The 21,295-nt window shown below is 58.4% G+C and overlaps 1 protein-coding gene across 3 annotated transcripts; it reads left to right on the top strand.

Annotated features, from left to right (window-relative positions):
* Positions 1 to 362: 362 nt before the first annotated feature.
* On the top strand, positions 363 to 9,091 carry ALDH3A1 (aldehyde dehydrogenase 3 family member A1). 3 transcript variants are annotated; one of them, XM_081110483.1, is made up of 11 exons: positions 363 to 446; positions 3,919 to 4,120; positions 4,593 to 4,824; positions 5,281 to 5,366; positions 5,573 to 5,781; positions 6,319 to 6,436; positions 7,118 to 7,259; positions 7,809 to 7,975; positions 8,216 to 8,315; positions 8,704 to 8,834; positions 8,944 to 9,091. In XM_081110483.1, the coding sequence occupies exons 1-11, from the start codon at positions 388 to 390 to the stop codon at positions 8,956 to 8,958; spliced, it is 1,461 nt and encodes a 486-aa protein (XP_080966609.1). In that variant the 5' UTR covers positions 363 to 387; the 3' UTR covers positions 8,959 to 9,091. The 3 variants fall into 3 exon arrangements, with proteins under 3 accessions (XP_080966609.1, XP_080966610.1, XP_080966611.1); XM_081110484.1 differs by lacking the exon at positions 363 to 446 and adding an exon at positions 3,013 to 3,341; XM_081110485.1 differs by lacking the exon at positions 363 to 446 and adding an exon at positions 3,330 to 3,647.
* The last annotated feature ends 12,204 nt before the right edge of the window (positions 9,092 to 21,295 follow it).

Raw genomic sequence — 21,295 nt, 5'->3', positions numbered from 1 at the left:
TCCCACCGCACCCCTGCCGAGCTTATGTAACTGAGGCTGGGAGCTCAGCGCCGCAGCTGCACTTTGGAAACTTGGAGGAAGTTCAGGGCAGGCTGAATCAATCAGCAGAGCCCCCGCCCAGGGCAAACACACGCCTGGGCTCCATTGAAGATTGGATGGGACCCCACCCAGGCCTGCAAAGACACATGCTTGCGTTTTAGAGGAGAACAAAGGGCTAATCCCAGAGCCGGGCTGGCAGGGAGCAGAGGCCTGATTATGCTGCACCCGCATTTGAATACTGTTTTGCTCTCCTCACAGACACAACGGGGGGGGGGGGGGGGGACGACAGGGTGTGCCAGGGCTGAGTGGGCGGGAGAAGGGCTGAGCGGGTGGGGAAAAGGCCCTTAAATGCATCCCTGGCGATGGGTGTGCACTCCAGGAGCGCCAGCCACCGGAGACTGTCAGAGGTAACCCCTTCCTTCCAGGGTCCTTCCTCTTCCCGGGTGGGGTGCCTAGTGGGAGCCGGCCCTGCTAGCGGGTCTGTCTCTGCGGCTGACCCTCGCCACCCCCCAGGAGTGTCCAGTGAGAATCCTCAGATCGGGGATCCCGAGGATCCAGAGCCCACCTCGGGCAGCTCTGCCACCCACAGCGCTGGGAGCGGGCACTGTAGGAGTGGAGAAGCAGGGCGCCAAGGGGATGGTGGGTGAGAAGCCCCAACTCCCTCCCCCAGAAGGTGCAGAGCTCATCAGTAAAAGGCGTGAGCGGAGGCTAGAGATAGAAGCGGGTGCAGCCCTGACTTTGCCACTTGCTAACCGAGAGCATCTAATGCGTCTCGGCCTTGCTGTCCTCCTCTATAAAGCGGACCCCTAACAGCTCCGGAGCTTTCTGAGGATCAGAGGGGATGATGAAGGGGAGCTGTCCATGGGATGCCTGGGGCGCAGTGGGCCCTGGAGAGGCGGGCAGGCCCGGGCTCAGGAAGGTGGATTCCGGCTGCTCCTGCAGCAGATGCTTTCTGCTCCGTTGGTCTTTGCAGTGCCCTGCGGCTCCTTCCTGGGCAGCGCAGTGCGAGGACTGGGACTGGGTGTCAGCCACCCTGTCTCACCAGGATCTTATGCCGGGCCGTCCCGCCATGGCGCCGATGGCCAGAGGCTGCTGCCCTGGGTGCCCGCATGAGGCTGGGAGGGCGGGAGGGCCTTCCTGTTGGGCTGTGCGGCTGGGCTCATGGCCAGCAGGGGCACCCAGGGAGAGGGCTCCCTCCATCCCCCCAAAAGGCCTAGGGAGGGGTCCATGAAACCTCCAGGCTGGGGCACCCCGGATGCCAGCAGGGCCCCCTCTCTGCGCAGCCAGCCTGGAGGGGTCAGCGCCATGGAGGGGGTGGAAGGAGTCAGAAACCACTTGCAGGACACACACACACACACACACACACACACATGTACTTCCATTTGTTCAAAAATTATATATACCATCCTATATAATAACAGAGGAATATGCTAATTAGCCATTATGCCCTGAGGCGTAGCCACCAAGTGCATCAGGATCAGATCACCGGTCAGCGGGAGGGTGGGCCAGCGAGGTACAAGGGGCTGCGGAGAGAGCGGGCAGGGCAGCAAGCTATGGAGGGAGGAGGAGGGCGGGGTCGGGGGGTCGGGGAGGCGAGGGAGCTACAGGAGGGCGGCAGCGACCTACTGGCTCACGGATTCATGTGCAGGGCTACTAGTGTTTAATAATACATACCATATAAACCCACATATATGGCATATATGTCATATATGCATATGTTACATACAAAAGTTATATATGTGGTATAAATACATATGTTATTTATGGTATACGTAGTTTTTTGGAAAATGGAAATAGCCGTATTGTAGCGTGTTCGTTTCTTTACTTTTCTTCTGATGTTAGAAGTGACGCGATGTCTGAAGTGGGGGAAGCCCCTGGGGGGACAGCAGGAGCTGCTGAGGGAGAGGGAGCTGACTTCTCTGTGACTCCTTTTTGTCTCTTTTGCGTTTTCTGCCATGAGCACTACTGATCAGCTTTATTCAGAAAGTTAACAAATATTTTTAATTTTTATTGTTGACACTATTACAGATGTCCCCATTCCCCCACCCTCTTTGCCCACCTGCCCCCTTCCCCTGGCCTCTGCTGTCTGTCTATGGGTATGCGTACAGGTTCTTTGCTAATCCCGTCATCTTCTTTCATCCAGCCCTCTCCTCCCCCTCGCCTCTGGCAGCTGTATTCATGCCTCTGTTTCTATTTTGTTCATCAGTTTATTTTGTTCGTTAGATTCCCCATATGAGTGAGATCACATGGTACTTGTCTTTCTCTGACTTATTTCGCTTAGTATAATGCTTTCCAGGTCCCTCCATGCTGTCTCAAAGGGTAAGATCCTTTTTTACTGCTGCATAGTATCCCATGGTGTAAATGTACCACAGCTTTTATCCACTCATCTACTGATGGGCACTTGGGCTGTTTCCAGACCTTAGCTATTGTAAATTGTGCTGCTATGAACTTAGGGGTGCATATATCCTTTCTGATTGGTGTTTCTGGTTTCTTGGGATATAGTCCTAGAAGTGGGGTCACTGGGTCAAATGGCAGTTCTATATTTAATTTTTTGAGGAAACTCCATACTGTTCTCCACAGTGGCTGCACCAGTCTGCATTCCCACCAGCAGTGCATGGGGATTCCCTTTTCTCCACATCCTCGCCAGCTCTTGTTTGTTGATTTATTGATGGTAGCCATTCTGGCAGGTGTGCGGTGACATATCTCATTGTATTAACAAATATTTTAAATAGATGCAAGTTCGTTGCACACAAGTTTAGCGCCACAGAAGATGAGGACAGAACCCCCCACTAAGTGCCCCCCTACCGCCGTCATCCTGGGGGCTGCCCCAGCCTTCTCCTGCGTGTTCGTGTTCGTGCACCCCGTCTGCAACCTGCTTTCTTCTGAGCCCTCGCGGGGGCACAGGGTGCAGGGCACAGCGCGCTTTATGAAGCCGCGAAGCACTCGCTGCCTCTGCTGCGCCCGCCTCCGCCATCACACAGGGGCAGCAGAGCCCTTTTATTTTTATTTAAACTATTTTAAAAATTGATTTTTAGAGAGAGAAAGGTGTGTGTGGGGGCTTCCCGCATCGCCCCTCCCGGGAGCCAGACCCGCCCCTTTTGGGAAACAGGCGGATTCTCCCACCGAGAGACACGACCCGGCGTCTCTGTTATAAACAGCGGATGCGCTTTCTTCCCGGGAAGCTTGGAAACGCGGTGATGCCGTCGCCCCGGAAGGGGACCCGCAGGGCCGGGCCTGCCTTTGGCGGCTCCGCTGGGCGGCCGGTGGCCGGTGGCTTTGACCCCTCCATTGGTTTTTAGAGGGTGAGAGCGGGAGACACGCAGACACCGATGAGACACGCAGATTGGCCGCCCCGCGGGCTGGGAGCGAGCTGCCAGCCTGACGGGTGCCCGAGGCTGGGAACCGCACCCGAGACCCCGCAGCCCGCCCAGCCGCCGCTCTAACCACCGAGCGGCCGGCCAGCGGCTCTGGGCCCTCAGCCCGCAGGGTGTGGAGTGGCCGGCGGGTGCGGAGCTGCGGCTTCCCCCGCGGCCGGAGGGGCCGGGACGCCGGGAAGGGCCTGCCCCGCCACTGCTGAACCCGCATCAGCCCCTGGAGTCCGGGTCCAGGTCGCCACTCCCGGCCTCACTGCAGCGGGGGGAGGGGGGGGCGCTTTCTCCGCACGATCGGGGGGTGGTGGGGCCAGCGGCCGGGTCGGGGCTGCGAAGGCAAAAGAAGGTCCTTCCCTGGCGCCCCCGGGAGAGCGCCCCCTTCCCCTAAACTGACGGGGGGGGGGGCGCAGGCAGGGGGCCGCCCGCGGCCAGGGCCCAGGGGCGGCGCGGGGAGCAGGGTGCAGACGTGCCCTGCCCGCCCCAAGGCGCCGTCTCCGTCTCCCCGCAGGCACCGTGAGCACCGCGAGCACCGCGAGCACCGCGACACCATGAGCAGCATCAGCGCCGTCGTGCAGCGCGCCCGGGCCGCCTTCGACTCGGGCCGCACGCGCCCCCTGCAGTTCCGCATCCAGCAGCTGGAGGCGCTGCGGCGCATGATCAAGGAGCGCGAGAAGGACATCGCGGGCGCGCTGGCCGCCGACCTCCACAGGGTGCGCCCCCCACTGCCCCCAGGGGCGCCCCCACCCACCCCACTCCCCCAGGGGCGCCCCCACCCCACCCCACTGCCCCCAGGGGCGCCCCCACCCACCCCACTCCCCCAGGGGCGCCCCCACCCACCCCACTGCCCCCAGGGGCGCCCCCACCCCACCCCACTCCGCCCAGGGGCACCCCCCTTCAGGCACTTACACCTGTGCCCACACCTGCAGAAGGGCTCTCGCAGACCCACGGCTCCCTGGCTCCCCTCAGCCGGGTGGTGAATGGCCCCCATCTCCCCGCAAGTTGAACAGGCCGGCTAGGAGTACAGATCATGCTCCTATTTTGCAGATTGGGAGACGGGGGTTAGGAAAGGGTAGCAGGTCGGTCAGGGTCACAAAGCTGGGGAGCCGGGAGCCAGGACCCACAGCGGCCCGGTAACCCGCTCGGCGCTCTGGGCTGGGCGCTCACGGGAGCCTCTCCCCGCAGAATGAGTGGAACTCGTATCACGAGGAGGTGGTTTACTGCCTGGAGGAGATCGAGTACATAATCAAGAAGCTCCCCGAGTGGGTTCTGGACGAGCCCGCGGAGAAGACGGCCCAAACCCAGCAGGATGAGTGCTACATCCACTCGGAGCCGCTGGGCGTGGTCCTCATCATCGGCACCTGGAACTACCCCTTCGACCTCACCGTGCAGCCCATGGTGGGCGCCATCGCCGCAGGTACAGGCAGCGTCCGGAAGGAGGGGGAGGGTCACTGTTCCTCCCTGCGGGTGGCCAGGCTCAGGCCTGGAGGAGAGGCGCTGGGCCAGCAGCGTGAAGGGCCTGTCTTCCACTGGGACTGCGGGGAGCAGGCCTCCTGGCCTCCAGGCCCTGCCAGGCTCCCCTGTCCGGCAGCGCCCTCCTGGCCGCGGTGCTGGCAGCTCTCGCTGAGCTGTGCCAGGCTTTCCTTTCCAGTCGGCGCACTGCTTGGGCCGAGCACCTCTCCCCTCTCTTGCCCTCTGTCCCACACCTCATCCACTGCGAGGCGGGTGACGCAGGTCCTGTGGCCAGTGCCCGCAGCGCTGCTGTCCACTCCTCCTGGGACACGGGATGGAGGGAGGGAGGCAGCAGGCTGGGTCCCTGGGGCGGGTTGGCAGGGAGAGCACTGGGGGTGGGGGCTGACTCTGTGCTCTGCAGGGAATGCAGTGGTCATCAAGCCCTCGGAGCTGAGCGAGAACATGGCGAGCCTGCTGGCCTCCCTCATCCCTCAGTACCTGGACAAGGTGCGCACAGGGAGCTGAGCGGGGCCAGGCCTTGGGAGTGAGAGATGGCGGCTGCTTGCGGCCAGAGGCCCAGCCCTGGTGGTGGTGGGACCACTGGCCTCGGCCACTGGGGAATGTGTGTGTGGACGTGGCTGCCCTGGCGGGGGTGGGGGGGGTGGGGGGTGGCTGGGGTCCTTTCTGAGCCTCGCCTGCCTCCCGCTCGGTAGGATCTGTACCCGGTGATCAATGGGGGCGTCCCCGAGACCACGGAGGTGCTCAAGGAGAGGTTCGACCACATCCTGTACACGGGCAGCACTGGTGTCGGCAAGATCGTGATGACGGCCGCGGCCAAGCACCTGACCCCAGTCACGCTGGAGCTGGGCGGGAAGAGCCCTTGCTACGTGGACAAGGACTGTGACCTGGACGTCGCCTGCCGGTGAGGGGCTCAGCGTCTGAGCTGGAGCGGCCATTCTGACTGCTGCCGGCTCCCGGGGACCACAGCTGCGCTCCGAGCGACACAGACATGCCCCTGCCCTAAGGGCCTGTAGGCCTGGGCCGGAGCTCGGGAGGCCGAGGGGGAGCCGCCAGCCCAGGAAGGCAGGAGAGGAGAGGTCCAGCCAGGGCTCTGCCCAGCTTCCCCCTCCCACGTGCCTCGCCTTCCAGGTGGGGACCCCGCTGGCAGGGCTCAAGAGCAAGACAGCAGGGCGCAAGGGCTGTCCACCCAGTTACCCCCGCCTCCCCGCCCCCGAAACCTCCTGCACTCGCTGATAGGGAAAGATGTGCAGGGCCCTGGGCCCTGGGGGCATGTCCAGGGCCAGGGGGCACCTCAGCCCAGAATCTGGAAGCCAGGGCTGGCTCTGCTGGAAGTCACACCCGCGCTCTGCCTGAGTCCTGACCCTGAGCCCAAGGGACAGGGCGCCAGCGCCGGGCAGCCTCCGGGCTGAGAATACGGTCTGACCTGGGATTTCCGCAGGCGCATCGCGTGGGGCAAGTTCATGAACAGCGGCCAGACCTGTGTGGCCCCCGACTACATCCTCTGCGACCCCTCCATCCAGAGCCAGGTCGTGGAGAAGCTCAAAAAGTCTGTGAAGGTGAGTGCGGCCCTGGGGACGAGACGGCCGGGTGACCAGGTGGGTGTGGACTTTAGAAAACTGGATTTTTTCCTGATCATAAACGTAATCCACACTCTGTAGATAATTTCGAAAAAGATTAAAGAGCATAAAGAGGCCCTGGCCAGTTTGGCTCGTGGATAGAGCGTCGGCCTGTGGACTGAAGGGTCCCAGGTTCGATTCCGGTCAAGGGCATGTACCTGGGTTGCAGGCACATCCCCAGTGGGGGGTGTGTGGGAGGCAGCTGATCGATGTTTCTCTCTCATTGATGTTTCTAACTCTCTATCCCTCTCCCTTCCTCTCTGTAAAAAATCAATAGAATATATATATTTTTAAAAGCATAAAGAGGGGGAAATGTCCCCCCAGAATCCTGCTGCCCCAGACAGCCGTCGCCGACGGGGTGTCTGTTCCCTTCCACGATCCTTTTTGTGAACACAGCTGCTCCTGACGCGACGCCCCCAGGCCGTGCAGGTGCTAGCGCTGCCTGTGCCCTGAAAACGGCGGCGGCCCGGCAGGGCTTGGTGTCCTGGTGCACCGTCCATGGCATGTCCACGGCACCGGCCAGGCGCCCTGTGCTCCCCCAGGCCGGCCGCCATCCGCCTATGGCCTCGGCTATGGCGAGGCCCCTGTCCCTGTCTGAAGCCCGTTGCCTCCCGCCCGCAGGAGTTCTACGGGGACGATGCCCAGAAGTCCCGTGACTACGGGAGGATCGTGAGCTCCCGGCACTTCCAGCGGGTGATGGGCCTGCTGGAGGGCCAGAAGGTCGCCTATGGAGGCACTGGGGACGCGGCCACCCGGTACATAGGTGTGTGCCCTGCGAGCACTGCCCTCCTGCCCAGGCTGCCAGGGTCCCTGCGAGTGGCAGCGAGTGGGCAGATACTGGGAGAGCAGACAGCCCCGCGGAGGGGCGGCAGGCCTGGGTGGGCTCTGCTGCTCTCTGGGCGGGTGAAAGCTGGCCCAGCCCAGCAGCCCCTCCCCACAAGGCCTCCGCAGGGGTGTGACAGCAGCGCCACGGAGGCCGGGTGCAGGGCTGGAGGGGCCCAGGGGCCGAGGCGTGAGGACCACCAGACGGGCCCACGTAGCCTCCAGGTTGCCAGGGGGCAGAGGAGCTTCAGCAGGGGCTCAGGTGGCCAGGAGGCACCCTGTCCCCTCAGGCCTGGGCCCTGGGCCCTTCCATACAATTAGCCCCTCCTCCCAAGGTCCGGGGGCTGGAGCCAGGGCGGAGGCCTGTCTGCCCCTCTCGCACCCTCGGCAGCCACGGCCGGACCAGTAAAGGAGTCAAGGGGGGAGCCAGGCGCCCCGGCGGCAGGCAGGGGAGGGCCTGGGCGGGGCTGACTGCTGGCTTCCTGTCCAGCCCCCACCATCCTCACGGACGTGGACCCCGAGTCCCCGGTGATGCAGGAGGAGATCTTCGGGCCCATCATGCCCATCGTGTGCGTGCGCAGCCTGGAGGAGGCCATCCGGTTCATCAACCAGCGCGAGAAGCCCCTGGCGCTCTACGTGTTCTCCCACAACGACAAGGTGGGCCGGCCCCAGCTCCCTGCTCGCCGCCTGTGGCCTTGACATGAGCCCGGCAGCCGGGGCACCGCGGCTCTTCCCGCTTCCCGCTTCCCGCTTCCCGCTTCCCGCTTCCCGCGGGGGCCCAGGGGGCAGGCCGCCCGGCTGTGCTCCAAGCTGCTCCTGGGCGCCAGGCTGTGCCCAGACGGGGGGAGGGGCGGGATGTGCGGGGCAGGAGACTGAGGCGGGCTGGGTGCCCTGCAGGTGATTAAGAAGATGATTGCGGAGACATCGAGCGGCGGGGTGACGGCCAATGACGTCATCGTCCACCTGTCCGTGCACTCTCTGCCCTTTGGGGGTGTGGGTGAGTCTGGGGGAGCTCACTGCCCACCGGTTCCCTGCAGCGTCCCTTCCAGCCCTGGCCTGGGGCTTCAGGAGGGGCCGGAGCAGTCCTGGGCCCCAGACTCCCAACCCATTCCCGCGCGGCCCTCTGGCCTCTGCCTGCACATCCATCAGCCGCACTAACCTTGACGTCCTAGGGGGCCCTGAAGGTCGCCTGTGGCCTGTTTCACGGAGGCCCTGAGAGAGGCCACGGGCCAGGGGTGCACACCCTCTGGTGCATCGCAGGGACTCCACTCCTCCTGGGCGCTCCCTGTGTTGTTCCCGGTGTGGACACTAGGGGGCGCGCCGGAACCGGCCACCCCGGGAGGGTCCGGGTCTTGGCGCTGGGCCTGAGCCGCCCGTCCCCGCAGGGCACAGCGGCATGGGCTGCTACCACGGCAAGTACAGCTTCATGACCTTCTCCCACCGCCGCTCCTGCCTGGTGAGGTCTCTGAAGAAGGAAGATCCCCTCAAAGGCAGATACCCCCCCAGCCTGGCCAAGGTGAGAGTGGGGGGTAGGGCTGCTATCAAGGCCAGGCTGCGGGGAGCCTCTGGACCTGCGCAGGACAAGGGCCTCACTGCCCCTCGCCCGCCCCCTGTCCTCCTCGCAGATGACCCGCCACTGAGCCTGCTGCACCTGGCCGCCCGCGGTGCCTTCACCTGCTCCTGCAGCCCCTCCTGCTCCTCCTGCCCCTGAGCCCAGGCGCCCCCCAGTCCAAGTTCCCTTGCTGGACACGCAGGACCAATAAAGGTTTCCAAACAGACACCTGCGTGTGCGTCCTTCTTTGCAGCCCTGCACCCACCCACCCTGCAGTCCTATCCCATCCCCACCCGCGGCATCCTGACAAGTGGTGAGGGGAAGGGCTCCCCAAAGTCTCACATGAGCACCCTGCTCTGGGCCTCACGGCAAGATGCGTGCAGAGATGTTCGCCTTTCATCTAGACTGGGGGTGTCGGCTTCATCTCCGGGGTGTCTGCCGAGGTTGACTAGGAGGCTGAGTCTGGAGGACAAGTGGCTCCAGAACCGAGAACGGAAGCGCTCCCCGCAAGTGAGGTCTGGCACCTCGGGCAGGGGTCCCCCAGCGAGGCCCGCAGCCGCCAACGGGCCCCCTGGGTGATTTCAGGGCAGAGGGCGGGAAGCCAGGCGAGCCTCAGCACCCACAGTGCGGGCGGCTGGCCTCAGGGGCCTGAGGAACCGAGATGGGGCCCAGTGACCGTCTGGAGCAGGGCTTCGGGCAGAGTCGGAGCAAAAACCAGGTGGCGGGCAGGTGGGGAGAGGCTGCGGGTGCCCCCCTGCTGGTTCTGCTGCGCCCTCTCGGCAGCTGGGGTGCTGGGGCGCGCTGTGCACAGTCGGGTTGGGGATGAGCGAGCTGGTGCTTACAGACTTCACTGCAGCACAGCCGGCCCCGCGCCACCCCGACGGGACCGGACGGAGGGCGTGCAGGCCCTGCCTAGGCCCTCAGCCCACGCCATCGCTCCCCAACTGCACGGGTGTCTCTGCCCAGCCAAGGCCAACCCTCCACGCGGCCAGGCCCTGCCTCTCCCAGCCTTCCTCTCCTGATTCCCCCTCTGCAAGGCCCTCCTCTGTCCGCCATCGCCAGCCCCGCGTCTGCACTGGATCTTTCCAGTCTCTAGGCCAGTGATGGCGAACCTATGACACGCGTGTCAGAGGTGACACGGGAACTCATTTTTTTAATCAGCCAATTGCACCTCATTCCCCTCCCTTTGCTGAGAGCACTCACTTTAGAACACGTGTGATTGGATGCTTTTTCTCTCTCTGAATCGTGTGTGAATCCTTTTCTTTGTTAAATGGCATTTAAATATATAAAATAAATATCAAAAATATAAGTCTTTGTTTTACTATGGTTGCAAATATCAAAAAATTTCTATATGTGACACGGCACCAGAGTTAAGTTAGGGTTTTTCAAAATGCTGACACGCCGAGCCCAAAAGGTTCGCCATCACTGCCTAGTAGCTCACATTCCCCAACCCCAACACAAGCCAAGAAGCCCTTGGGCTGCTACCCTCAAATGAGGGGCTGGAGAGGGTGCGCGCAGACTGGACGGTTGTGGATCGCTTAAATACTTTACCTTGTGCAAATATTCAAATAACTGAATCGTAACTAAACCAGAATCTTCTCAAAACCCACGGCCCCTCCAGCTACTGCCTCACTCCTCTCGTCTTCCTGCCGTCTACTCACCTGACCCAGCCAGGGAGCCTCCATCACCTCCAGTCCCCTGAACCACCAACCCCCTGTGGGCAGACCCTGGAGTCATTCCCTATCGCCCCCCCACCACACCCCACCTGGCCACCCCTCCTCCTGACACTGTCCCATCTCTGGGTCTCTGGGACCCCACACTTCAGTTCTCCCTCACCAGTTTCTCCTCCAAAAATAATGTCTCCAGCTCTGGCCCTGAGCCTTGACTCCTGTATCCAACGGCCTACTTGACATGAACTTGGATTTTTTTTTTTTTCATGGAAACGTAGGTTTATTTCGATAGAGACATGCTGAATACAAAGAGGGCTGTAATAAATGAGTAATCATTAACATAAAATAATAGAACATTTTAATAAAAATTAATATTTTTTCTTGAACATTAACTTACCAGACAACCAAAGAAGTCAGTCCAAGACTAATGATGTGGCAATTGGCTGATAAAAATCTGAACTTGGATTCTTAATAGAAATTAATGCCAATGTGTCCACAACAGAACTCTTGATTTCCCCTCTAAGCCACTCCTTCCCACGTGGCCTCATCCTCAGAGGACTGCTTAAGCCCAAACCCAGGACTGACTCCTGCCTTCCTTCGGGGCCAGGACCTCCCAGGACCTCCGCAGACCCTGGGGTGTGTCTCCTCTCCCGCCACCCGCTCCGGGCTCGGCGCGTCCACAGCTTCCTCGGTGGTCTTCCTCCTGCGCTCACTCCCTTACAGTCCGTTCGTCCCTGAGAACCCAGGTGGTCCTCCTAAAACCAAGAGCCAATCATGCCACTGTGAGGACCAACAATGAAAAACAAGAGGCTTAACACCCCCTCCTCCCGTCAAAAGTATGAAGGCACCTCCTTCCCCTCCCTTTGCTGAGAGCACTCACTTTAGAACACGTGTGATTGCATGCCTTTTCTCTCTCTGAATCGTGTGTGAATCCTTCCAGAAGGTAAACAAGCCTGTGGCCAGCTTTATAAGCCAAGACGGTTTTTCTCAAGCACCTGGGAGCCATCTCTTTGAAAGGCCGTCCAGGGAGACAGCGCCCCTACCTGGGGGAATGGGGGAGGGGGGGGATCCACCAGCTGTGCCTCGCTCCAAGCTGCAGCACCAGCTCCTCACAGGCAGGGGAGTTTGTTTCCCTCTGGATGAGGCCAACGGCGAACTCAGGCTGTCTCCCGACTACAGGCCCGCGGGGAGCTGTGTGCGGTCAGCGGGGCTGGCGGCTAGTCAGCGTGTGGCCTCCGCCTGTGCCGGTGGCAGCCTCTTTCTGTCTGACTCTCAGCGGCTGCCTGTGGCTGCACCCTGTTCTGGCCACATGCCTAGTCAATAATACAATAATAAAGGTGCTTTCTCTCTCCACTGCCTTGTACAGGGGTTTCTTGGGTCAGAAAATTTTAGTTTTAATTATATTTCCCCAACGCCACCCTCTGTGGCCTCCCAGTGCACTTAGAAAAAACCCTCAAGTCCACGCATTGCCTGGAGAGGTGCTGTGTGTCTTGAACCTGTCGTGGTTTCTGGCTGCAGCCGTAACTCCTACTCCACATTCAACACACAGAGCCCCCCAAAGCCCGCCCCTTCCACAGGGTGGGGGACCCTCTCCTAGATCTTTTCATCTTTTCACCATGCTCACCTGTCTCAGCTCACACCATCTCCCAGTCCTTCCATCACTCTCTCAGCTCACACCACCTCCCAGTCCTTCCATCACTCTCTCAGCTCACACCACCTCCCAGTCCTTCTATCACTGTCTCACTCACACCACCTCCCAGTCCTTCCATCACTCTCTCAGCTCACACCACCTCCCAGTCCTTCCATCACTGTCTCAGCTCACACCACCTCCCAGTCCTTCCATCACTCTCTCAGCTCACACCACCTCCCAGTCCTTCCATCACTCTCTCAGCTCACACCACCTCCCAGTCCTTCCATCACTGTCTCACTCACACCACCTCCCAGTCCTTCCATCACTCTCTCACTCACACCACCTCCCAGTCCTTCCATCACTGTCTCAGTTCACACCACCTCCCAGTCCTTCCATCACTCTCTCAGCTCACACCACCTCCCAGTCCTTCCATCACTGTCTCAGCTCACACCACCTCGCAGTCCTCTATCACTCTCTCACTCACACCACCTCCCAGTCCTTCCATCACTCTCTCACTCACACCACCTCCCAGTCCTTCCATCACTGTCTCAGCTCACACCACCTCCCAGTCCTTCCATCACTCTCTCAGCTCACACCACCTCCCAGTCCTTCCATCACTGTCTCAGCTCACACCACCTCCCAGTCCTTCCATCACTCTCTCAGCTCACACCACCTCCCAGTCCTTCCATCACTCTCTCAGCTCACACCACCTCCCAGTCCTTCCATCACTCTCTCAGCTCACACCACCTCCCAGTCCTTCCATCACTCTCTCAGCTCACACCACCTCCCAGTCCTTCCATCACTGTCTCACTCACACCACCTCCCAGTCCTCTATCACTCTCTCACTCACACCACCTCCCAGTCCTCTATCACTGTCTCACTCACACTACCTCCCAGTCCTTCCATCACTGTCTCACTCACACCACCTCCCAGTCCTTCTATCACTGTCTCACTCACACCACCTCCCAGTCCTTCTATCACTCTCTCAGCTCACACCACCTCCCAGTCCTTCCATCACTCTCTCAGCTCACACCACCTCCCAGTCCTTCCATCACTCTCTCACTCACACCACCTCCCAGTCCTCTATCACTGTCTCACTCACACTACCTCCCAGTCCTTCCATCACTGTCTCACTCACACCACCTCCCAGTCCTCTATCACTGTCTCACTCACACTACCTCCCAGTCCTTCCATCACTGTCTCACTCACACCACTTCCCAGTCCTTCCATCACTGTCTCACTCACACCACCTCCCAGTCCTCTATCACTGTCTCACTCACACCACCTCCCAGTCCTTCCATCACTGTCTCACTCACACCACCTCCCAGTCCTTCCATCACTGTCTCAGCTCACACCATCTCCCAGTCCTTCCATCACTGTCTCAGCTCTCACCACCTCCCAGTCCTCCATCACTGTCTCACTCACACCACCTCCCAGTCCTCTATCACTGTCTCACTCACACCACCTCCCAGTCCTTCCATCACTGTCTCACTCACACCACCTCCCAGTCCTCCATCACTGTCTCACTCACACCACCTCCCAGTCCTCCATCACTGTCGCAGCTCACACCACCTCCCAGTCCTCCATCACTCTCTTAGCTCACACCACCTCCCAGTCCTTCCATCACTGTCTCACTCACACCACCTCCCAGTCCTTCCCATCATTGTCGCAGCTCACACCACCTCCCAGTCCTTCCATCACTGTCTCACTCACACCACCTCCCAGTCCTCTATCACTGTCTCACTCACACCACCTCCCAGTCCTTCCATCACTGTCTCACTCACACCACCTCCCAGTCCTCCATCACTGTCTCACTCACACCACCTCCCAGTCCTCCATCACTGTCTCACTCACACCACCTCCCAGTCCTCCATCACTGTCGCAGCTCACACCACCTCCCAGTCCTCCATCACTCTCTCAGCTCACACCACCTCCCAGTCCTTCCATCACTGTCTCACTCACACCACCTCCCAGTCCTTCCATCACTGTCTCAGCTCACACCACCTCCCAGTCCTTCCATCACTCTCTCAGCTCACACCACCTCCCAGTCCTTCCATCACTGTATATCACTTAACCTTTGTTTCCTCTGAGAGGTTGTTATAGTCCGTCCTTACCTTGTTGATTTGTTTACCTGTTTATTGCTTGTCTTTCTCTGTGAAAATGCAAGCACTGACCTTTGTCCACTGTATTCACTCTCAATCCCTAAAGGCTAAAGCAATGACTAGCACATATAGGTGCTCAATAAATATTTCAGTAAAGGAAGTTAAGTGGCACCCTTGGTGTTTGGTTGCTCTGAGTCCTTTCTTCCTACTTTATTTTAGATGACGACAAGCTCACATGAGCCAATTGTGAGGTGAAACCATATTAATGACAAAGACAATGTCCTGGTTTAGGACAACGGGTGCCTTGTCCTCCCAGCACTGAGGCCCCACAGTCATCGCTCTGATAAGTGAGAGCGCGGAGCCACCCCAGGCCGAAGGCAGGAGGAAGGAGAGCGCATCGGCTGCCCACCTCCTTCTCCCATCACCCTGCTCCGTCAGCCCCGCAGAAGGCTGTGGACCCGCTTACAGATCAGGGAGCTGAGGTTCGGGAAGTAACGTCATTGGTCTCACGGTGCCAGTTACAAGCACCCAGTCTCTGGGGCACCTGCTCCTTCCTGACACCAGGGAATGCCACTTGCACTGGCACTTTGAGTGGCTCAGAGGAGCTGCGGGGAGAACTCAGCTCGGGGAAGAGTGGCTCAAGGTTCCCAGAGGCTTCACCTGAGGTGTACGGAGGGGGAATGAAGCACACTCATCTCTCTCCTCCCCTCCTTTCCTTCACCCTCCTCTTTCTCTGTTTTTTATTTACTGTTATTATTATAACACCTACAATTTACACTATAACCTGCTTTATTCATAATGTCCTCACCCTGGCCTGCTCTGGATTAATTACACTTTCAAACTGGATTTGAACTCAAAAGAGAACAGTTGAAAAAACCTGATCTTGCCCCAACATAACACTGTGATTCATTTCCTGTTTTTGCTTTCCACTGCTGTTTTTTAATAAAGGAATGGGCTGAAAGAAATATTTGCGCAATTATGAGTCAACCTTTCTAAACAATTGCCTTTGTCCAAAACATAAATGCCCCAGTTTCGTCGCAGCTCATGTGTTACCGAGCAAAAGCGGCAGCACTTCTCAGCTGCTCACCATCTACAGCCGGTCAAAGTGCAGAGGGGGCGCCCGTGCTCCTGGCAGGCGGCCTGGCAGGTGGCGGGCAGCGCAGCCTCAGTGGGCCACTCTTCCGTTCAGTTGCCCGGTTGCTTCTAGTGTTTAGATTCAAAACAAAACAAAACAAAAGATAATAAAGAAAAACAAACACAACCTGCTGCAGTCACGGTCTCTTTCAAATGCTCCAGGTTAGCTGTTGTTATTCAACAGGAGGGAAGGTTTTCTTCACTCATCTTTCACTCAATGGACTGTCCTGGGGATGGTGGTGAAAAGACGGACAAGGTCTGTCTGTCTGAGAGACTGACCTTTGATTGGAGTGGCTCAGTCAGGATGGCTTAGGCTCTGCTGCGGTAACAAGTTAACCCCAAAATGCCTGTGGTTAACACAACAGACCGGTTGTGCCTGCAAAATCAGAGGCTGCGGCTGCAGAGCGGCCCTGGCAGGAAGGAGCCTGCGGGTCACACGCAGGTCACCACGCTCACTCCCCACTCACCGCTGAAAAGATGCTGGGCCACGCAGAAGAATATTGTTATCTGTTGACCAGCAAATATCTGTGTCCCGTAGACAAAGACGGACAAGAAACACATGAATAAACAGACAAAAGCCACTTGGGAGAAGGGCAGGTGTACCGAGGCGGGAGAATCTGCTGGCGTTTAGAGATGGCCAGGTGAGGAGGTGCCCGAGGGAAAGGCTCGTCCCGCATCCCTTGTCACCGCCTCGGGGACCTGCCCCCGACCGGCAGCGGCGCTGGACGTCCCCAGGTGCGAGCGCTGTCCCCTCCCCCGGAGCTCACACCCCCAGAACCCCGCCGCTGCCTGGCCGCTCTAAAGGTAAAACAGCCAAGCCCACCGTCTCCCTCCAGGACCCAGGTGGACTCCGGACCCCGCCTGCACCTGAGGTTCCCAGCGCCGCCTCCGGCCAGCAGGACAGCCCTGCTCAGGTCCTCCTGCCTCCTCAGCGTCTCCTGACCGGCCTTGCTGTGTGGGCCTTGGGGAGCCCAGCGGAGGCATAACTGCCCATGCAAACGCCACCCCCCGTGCTGACAGAACCCCCATTTTGTTCAGACATTCACCTCAAGGAAAGGTCACTTTGTCCCCAGTTCAGACTATTTGTCCCCAAATAGTCTAAACCAGGAATATTATAACAATTTTAGGAGCTTAAAAACAATACTAATGCCTAGGGTCCTAAGCTTAAAATGTTTTAAACAGACTTTATTTCTTTTAAAAATTTGTTATTGGTTTCAGAGAGAAAGGGAGAGGAAGAGAGAAACATTGATGAGGGAGAATCATGGATCGGCTGCCTCCTGCAGGCCCCCCACTGGGGATCGAGCCCGCAGCCCAGGCATGTGCCCCTGACCGGGAATTGAACTGTGACCTCCTAGGCAGTGATGGCGAACCTATGACACGTGTGTCAGAGGTGACACGCGAACTCATTTTTTTGGTTGATTTTTCTTTGTTAAATGGCATTTAAATATATAAAATAAATATCAAAAATATGTCTTTGTTTTACTATGCTTGCAAATATCAAAAAAATTTCTACATGTGACACGGCACCAGAGTTAAGTTAGGGTTTTTCAAAATGCTGACACGCCAAGCTCAAAAGGTTCGCCATCACTGTGACCTAGTTCATAGGTCGACGCTCAACCCCTGAGCCACGCGGCCAGGCTAGACTTTATTTCTCACTGCAGTTTCAGGTGCACAGCAAAGCTGAGTTGAAAGTACAGAGATTTACCATCGACCTCCTGCCCCACACGCACGCCTCCCCCACCATCCGCGTGCCCGAGCGGGGCTGTTGTTGCGACCACTGGATCCGAGCGTTTGACGACGGGGGGTTAGCTAATCTGTAAAGAGCCCCTCGGGTGCCGTTAGTGCAGCGGCCGAACAGGCAGAAGCCGCGTGAAGCCGCTTTCCTGGCCAGTGGCTAACAGGACGGCAGGTGCCCCCGATGTGGCTGTGGGTCTGGGGGCAGTGACAGGGACTCGGGGAAGGCTCTCGGGGTGAAAACAGAAGCACAAGAAGGGCTGTCCCCTTGCTCGGAGGATGGGGTGTCTGCGTGTGGCCTTTGGGATAGTGAGAGCCGCCGCCGGTGCCCCGGAGGACAGCCCTGAGGCTGAGCAGCCCCGAGAGCAGCGGCCCTCGGGGATGTCGCTGAGCCAGGGGAGCCACCCTCTTTGGACTCCCGTCACCCCCTTCATGTGAGACTAAGTTGTCCCTCCCCTACTTTTTAAATAACCACCTTGAAGTGTGTTTTCAGTTATTTACATTTGAATAATGGATGGAGGAACCCACCATTGTTTTCAGGGCAGACCTGCCCTCCCCTCCTCAGCTGGGGCTCATCTGGGCCCACCCCTGGCTCGTGACTCCCTCCCGCAGGCTGGCTGACTCCACTTCCTGAGCCCTTGTCATGCTTCCAGCGGTTCCTCTGCCCCGGGCCCCTCCCCACTCCTACCAGCAGGTGTCAGGACTGGTTCTCATCACCCACGAGCACTGCTCCCCTGAGTTCTCCCAGCCAGCAGGAGGCTGCGGAGCCTCTGGGGGCGCCGGCTGTGGCCCCCCGCTTCGCCTCGTATTTGCTCCAGGACTGTCTCAATCAGACCAGAACAGGACACGGAAACCACGGTAGGCATTTCCAACAGAAAGGTGTTTAATGCAGAGGATTAGGTCTCTACCACGTCAGGGAGGGCCTGGCCCTGGGAGCGCTCCCAGGATGCCTGTAACCGCCACCAGGAGAGCTACCCCTCTGCTCCACCTCTGGACTCACCCTGTGCCAGGCAGTGGCACTGCCACCGTAACTGCCTCCTGACCCTACAAAGTGGCGCTGGGCATGTGCTGGCTGGTGCAGGAACCCCAGGCCACGCCTTGCTCACCGAGCCAAGCACTCAGATCCTGACAAGCGTCTCAGGGACAGAACTTACTTCTTACCTACAGCTCTGGCTGCAAGGGCCTGGGAATCTATCTTCTAGCCGTCTGGCCCTTACACACTGAGAGCTGCTAACAGGAAAGGGGACGATGCTGAGAACCGGCGAGCCTGTGAAGGGAGGGTGACTGCTCAGCCCCTGGGAGCCTGTTTCTTTGCTCCAAGAAGTTATAACATCGATGCTTAGCTCCTAGGATTAGCGTGAGGCCTTGGCCTGGTGCCTTATCAGGGGCCAATGTTACGTCCTCTTTCTAGCCCGTGGTTCTCTAAGCCTTGGTCAGGGCCCTTACTCTGAACCAGGCCCAGAGACCACACACCTAGTGAATTTAGAACGAATGGTCTTGAGAGGGTGGCCCAGCCATGGCCATGGCCAACCACAGCTGCCATTCAGCACCGGCCTCCCTGGACTGCTGCCCCCTGGGCTCCTGCTGGCCGCTCAGCCGTGCCAGCACCTGTGGCCTCTCCAGCCGGGGGGTTAGTTATAGGAACTGCATCTTTTACTTGGTTTATGCAAAATTTTGAAAATACCAATGGGTGTGGCCTATGCTGCTTAACTTCTCTAAGGGCCACAGAGGTTGTGTGGGCGGGCAAGGCAGCCCCGTGCAAGGCGCAGACCGCAGCGCTGGCAGCCTCAGCAGGCCCGCTCCCGGACCCAGAGCCCAGCGCCTGGGGGGCATGTGCTCCTGGGGGTGCAGCTCCACTCGCGCCCGCTCCAGGGCTGGCCCTCGGCCTCTGGGCTCCTGCCTGGCAATGGTCATCGGCGCCAGGGCAGCCCTTCCCTGCCAGGCCCTAGTGAGCTGCTGGCGCGCGCTGCTCTCTGTCAACACTTTGGATTGGCCTCAGCCTCTGAGCAAAGCAGGAGAGGGAGGCACCGCAGCCTGGCTGGGGAGGGAGGACGGGCCTGGGAAGGTGTTTTCCCCTGTGTGGTTTGACCCACGCTCTAAAAGAAGACCTTGCTCCCCGCTTTGTTCCCTCCACGACAAGGGAGCCTTGAGGGTTCCACACTGCCCCAGTAACTGCCGTGGCCGCCCTGGGAATGCTGCCCAGCCTGGCCCAGGGCACTGTGTTCACAGATCATCTTGCCTTGAATCAGGGCCAGACATGAGCTCACATGTCCTCATGTGCCCTTCTGGGAAATGAATGTTTGTTAGTGACTGTTGTGCTTGAGAAAGACAACAGCTCTCTGCTCCCCAAAGCTTGTCTGCCTGGTCGGCGCTTACGGGTTGGGGGCTGGGGAGACAGCTTTTCTCTCCTGAGGAAGCACAGGGGTGCGAGCACAAGGCCTACCGCGGCCCCTCGCCGGCAGGACCGGGCATGGGCCCCCCTGAGCATCCGGTGCTGGGCTCTTTCTCAGAGGACAGGCCAACATTGGCCAGACGGACAGAAAAAGGCTTTCTTCCGATTTCTGCTCCAGACTTGTGCCCAGTATGATGTAGGCGGAGAGGCGGTGGCAGGGCACACGAGGCGGGCGAGCGGACGCAGCGCTCGGTTCTGCGGAGTTGTCTGAGGCTCACAGCCCACGGCGCGAGGCCCCCTGCCCGAAGGCGCAGAGCTGGACTCCTGGAGAACCGACTCTGTGTGTTTTGTTAATCCTCACCCAGGGATCTTTTCTCCATTGATTTTTAGAGAGAATGAAAGGGAGGGAGGAAGAGAGAGAGAGAGAGAAGGGGAGAGAGACATGTTGATTGGCTGCCTTCGGCACATGCCCCGCCTGGGGCCTGGTATGGAGCTTGCAATCCTGGTACATTCCCTTGATTGGGAATTGAACCCACCACCCCTTGGTGCTTTGGTGGATGCTCTAACCATTGAGCCACTGGCCAGGATGAGAAAAGCTCTTTGCCATCCCAGATGTATTAAAAAGAACATGTGCTTTGGAGGTGATACAGACACAGCCTCGTAATTCTGGCTCTGCCTCTTTATTTGGGCAATACTGTATTTCTCTGATTAGGTTCTCTCATTTCTAAAATGAAGATTATTTTTACCACTTTTATTCAACATATGTCGGGGTCCAACCCCAGCGTGTCCAGGGGTCCCCAAAGGTGTGGACGGAGTCGGCGAAGAAGGAATGACAAGGAGACAGCGTTCAGTTGATCAGCAGCCTAGCCAGGATCTCCAGCCAAGTTCTGGTCTCGATCTCCAGGGAGGTTCTGCTTAGGATCTCCAGCCAGGTTCTGTGTCCATGGTCTCTTGCTAGGTTCTCCAGCCAGGTTCTCCAGATTCTCCAGCCAGGTTCTGTAGCCATGTTCCCTCGCTAGGTTCTCCAGCCAGGTTCTGTCCAGGTTCTCCAGCCAAGTTCAGTCACCAGGTTCTAGTCAGGTTCTCTTGCCAATTTCTGTAGTCAGGTTCAGTCCAGGATCTTTTGCCATGTTCTCTCCAGCGAAGTTCTTCTGTCTGTAGGTTCTGTGTAGGTGCTGTCTTCTTTCTGTCTCCTAAGTTCTGTGTCTTGCTGTCTTATTACATCTGTATTTATACCAGTTGATTCAATCCTATCAATCTCTATTACAAAGGTTAGGGCGTTTCTTATCTCCATTCCAGGGAGTAAAGATTATGTAGCTTAAGCATGATTGTTCATAGTTAAAGTGATTAATTACCCGCCTGGCACTTAGTTAAGGGGTTTTATTCCCTCCCTAACTTCAGGGAAAAATTCCTACCTGGGGAAACAACCTTTCTCGGAGAGGTGACCTTGGTTAAAACACACAGCGCTAAGGGGAGCAAACATATTAAGAACAGTATGCTATATATGCCAGGTCCCTTGAAACAGCAAGGATGGACTGGCTCCCGGCAAACATAGTCCTGGAAGTACTAGCCACAGCGATCAGATAAGAAGAAAAAACAAAAGGCATCCAAACTGGAAGGGAGGATGTAAAACTCATCATTCGCAGATGACATGATATTGCACATAGAAAACCCTAAAGACTCCACCAAAAAACTACTAGATTTAATAAATGAATTCGGCAATGTAGCAGATACAAAATTAATACCCCAAAATTGATGGCATT

This window comes from Myotis nattereri (genome assembly GCF_964212035.1).
Source record: "Myotis nattereri genome assembly, chromosome: 16".
Classification (NCBI taxonomy): Eukaryota; Metazoa; Chordata; class Mammalia; order Chiroptera; family Vespertilionidae; genus Myotis; species Myotis nattereri.
Note: the sequence above shows the minus strand (reverse complement) of the source record. Positions and strands in the feature narration are given on the sequence as shown.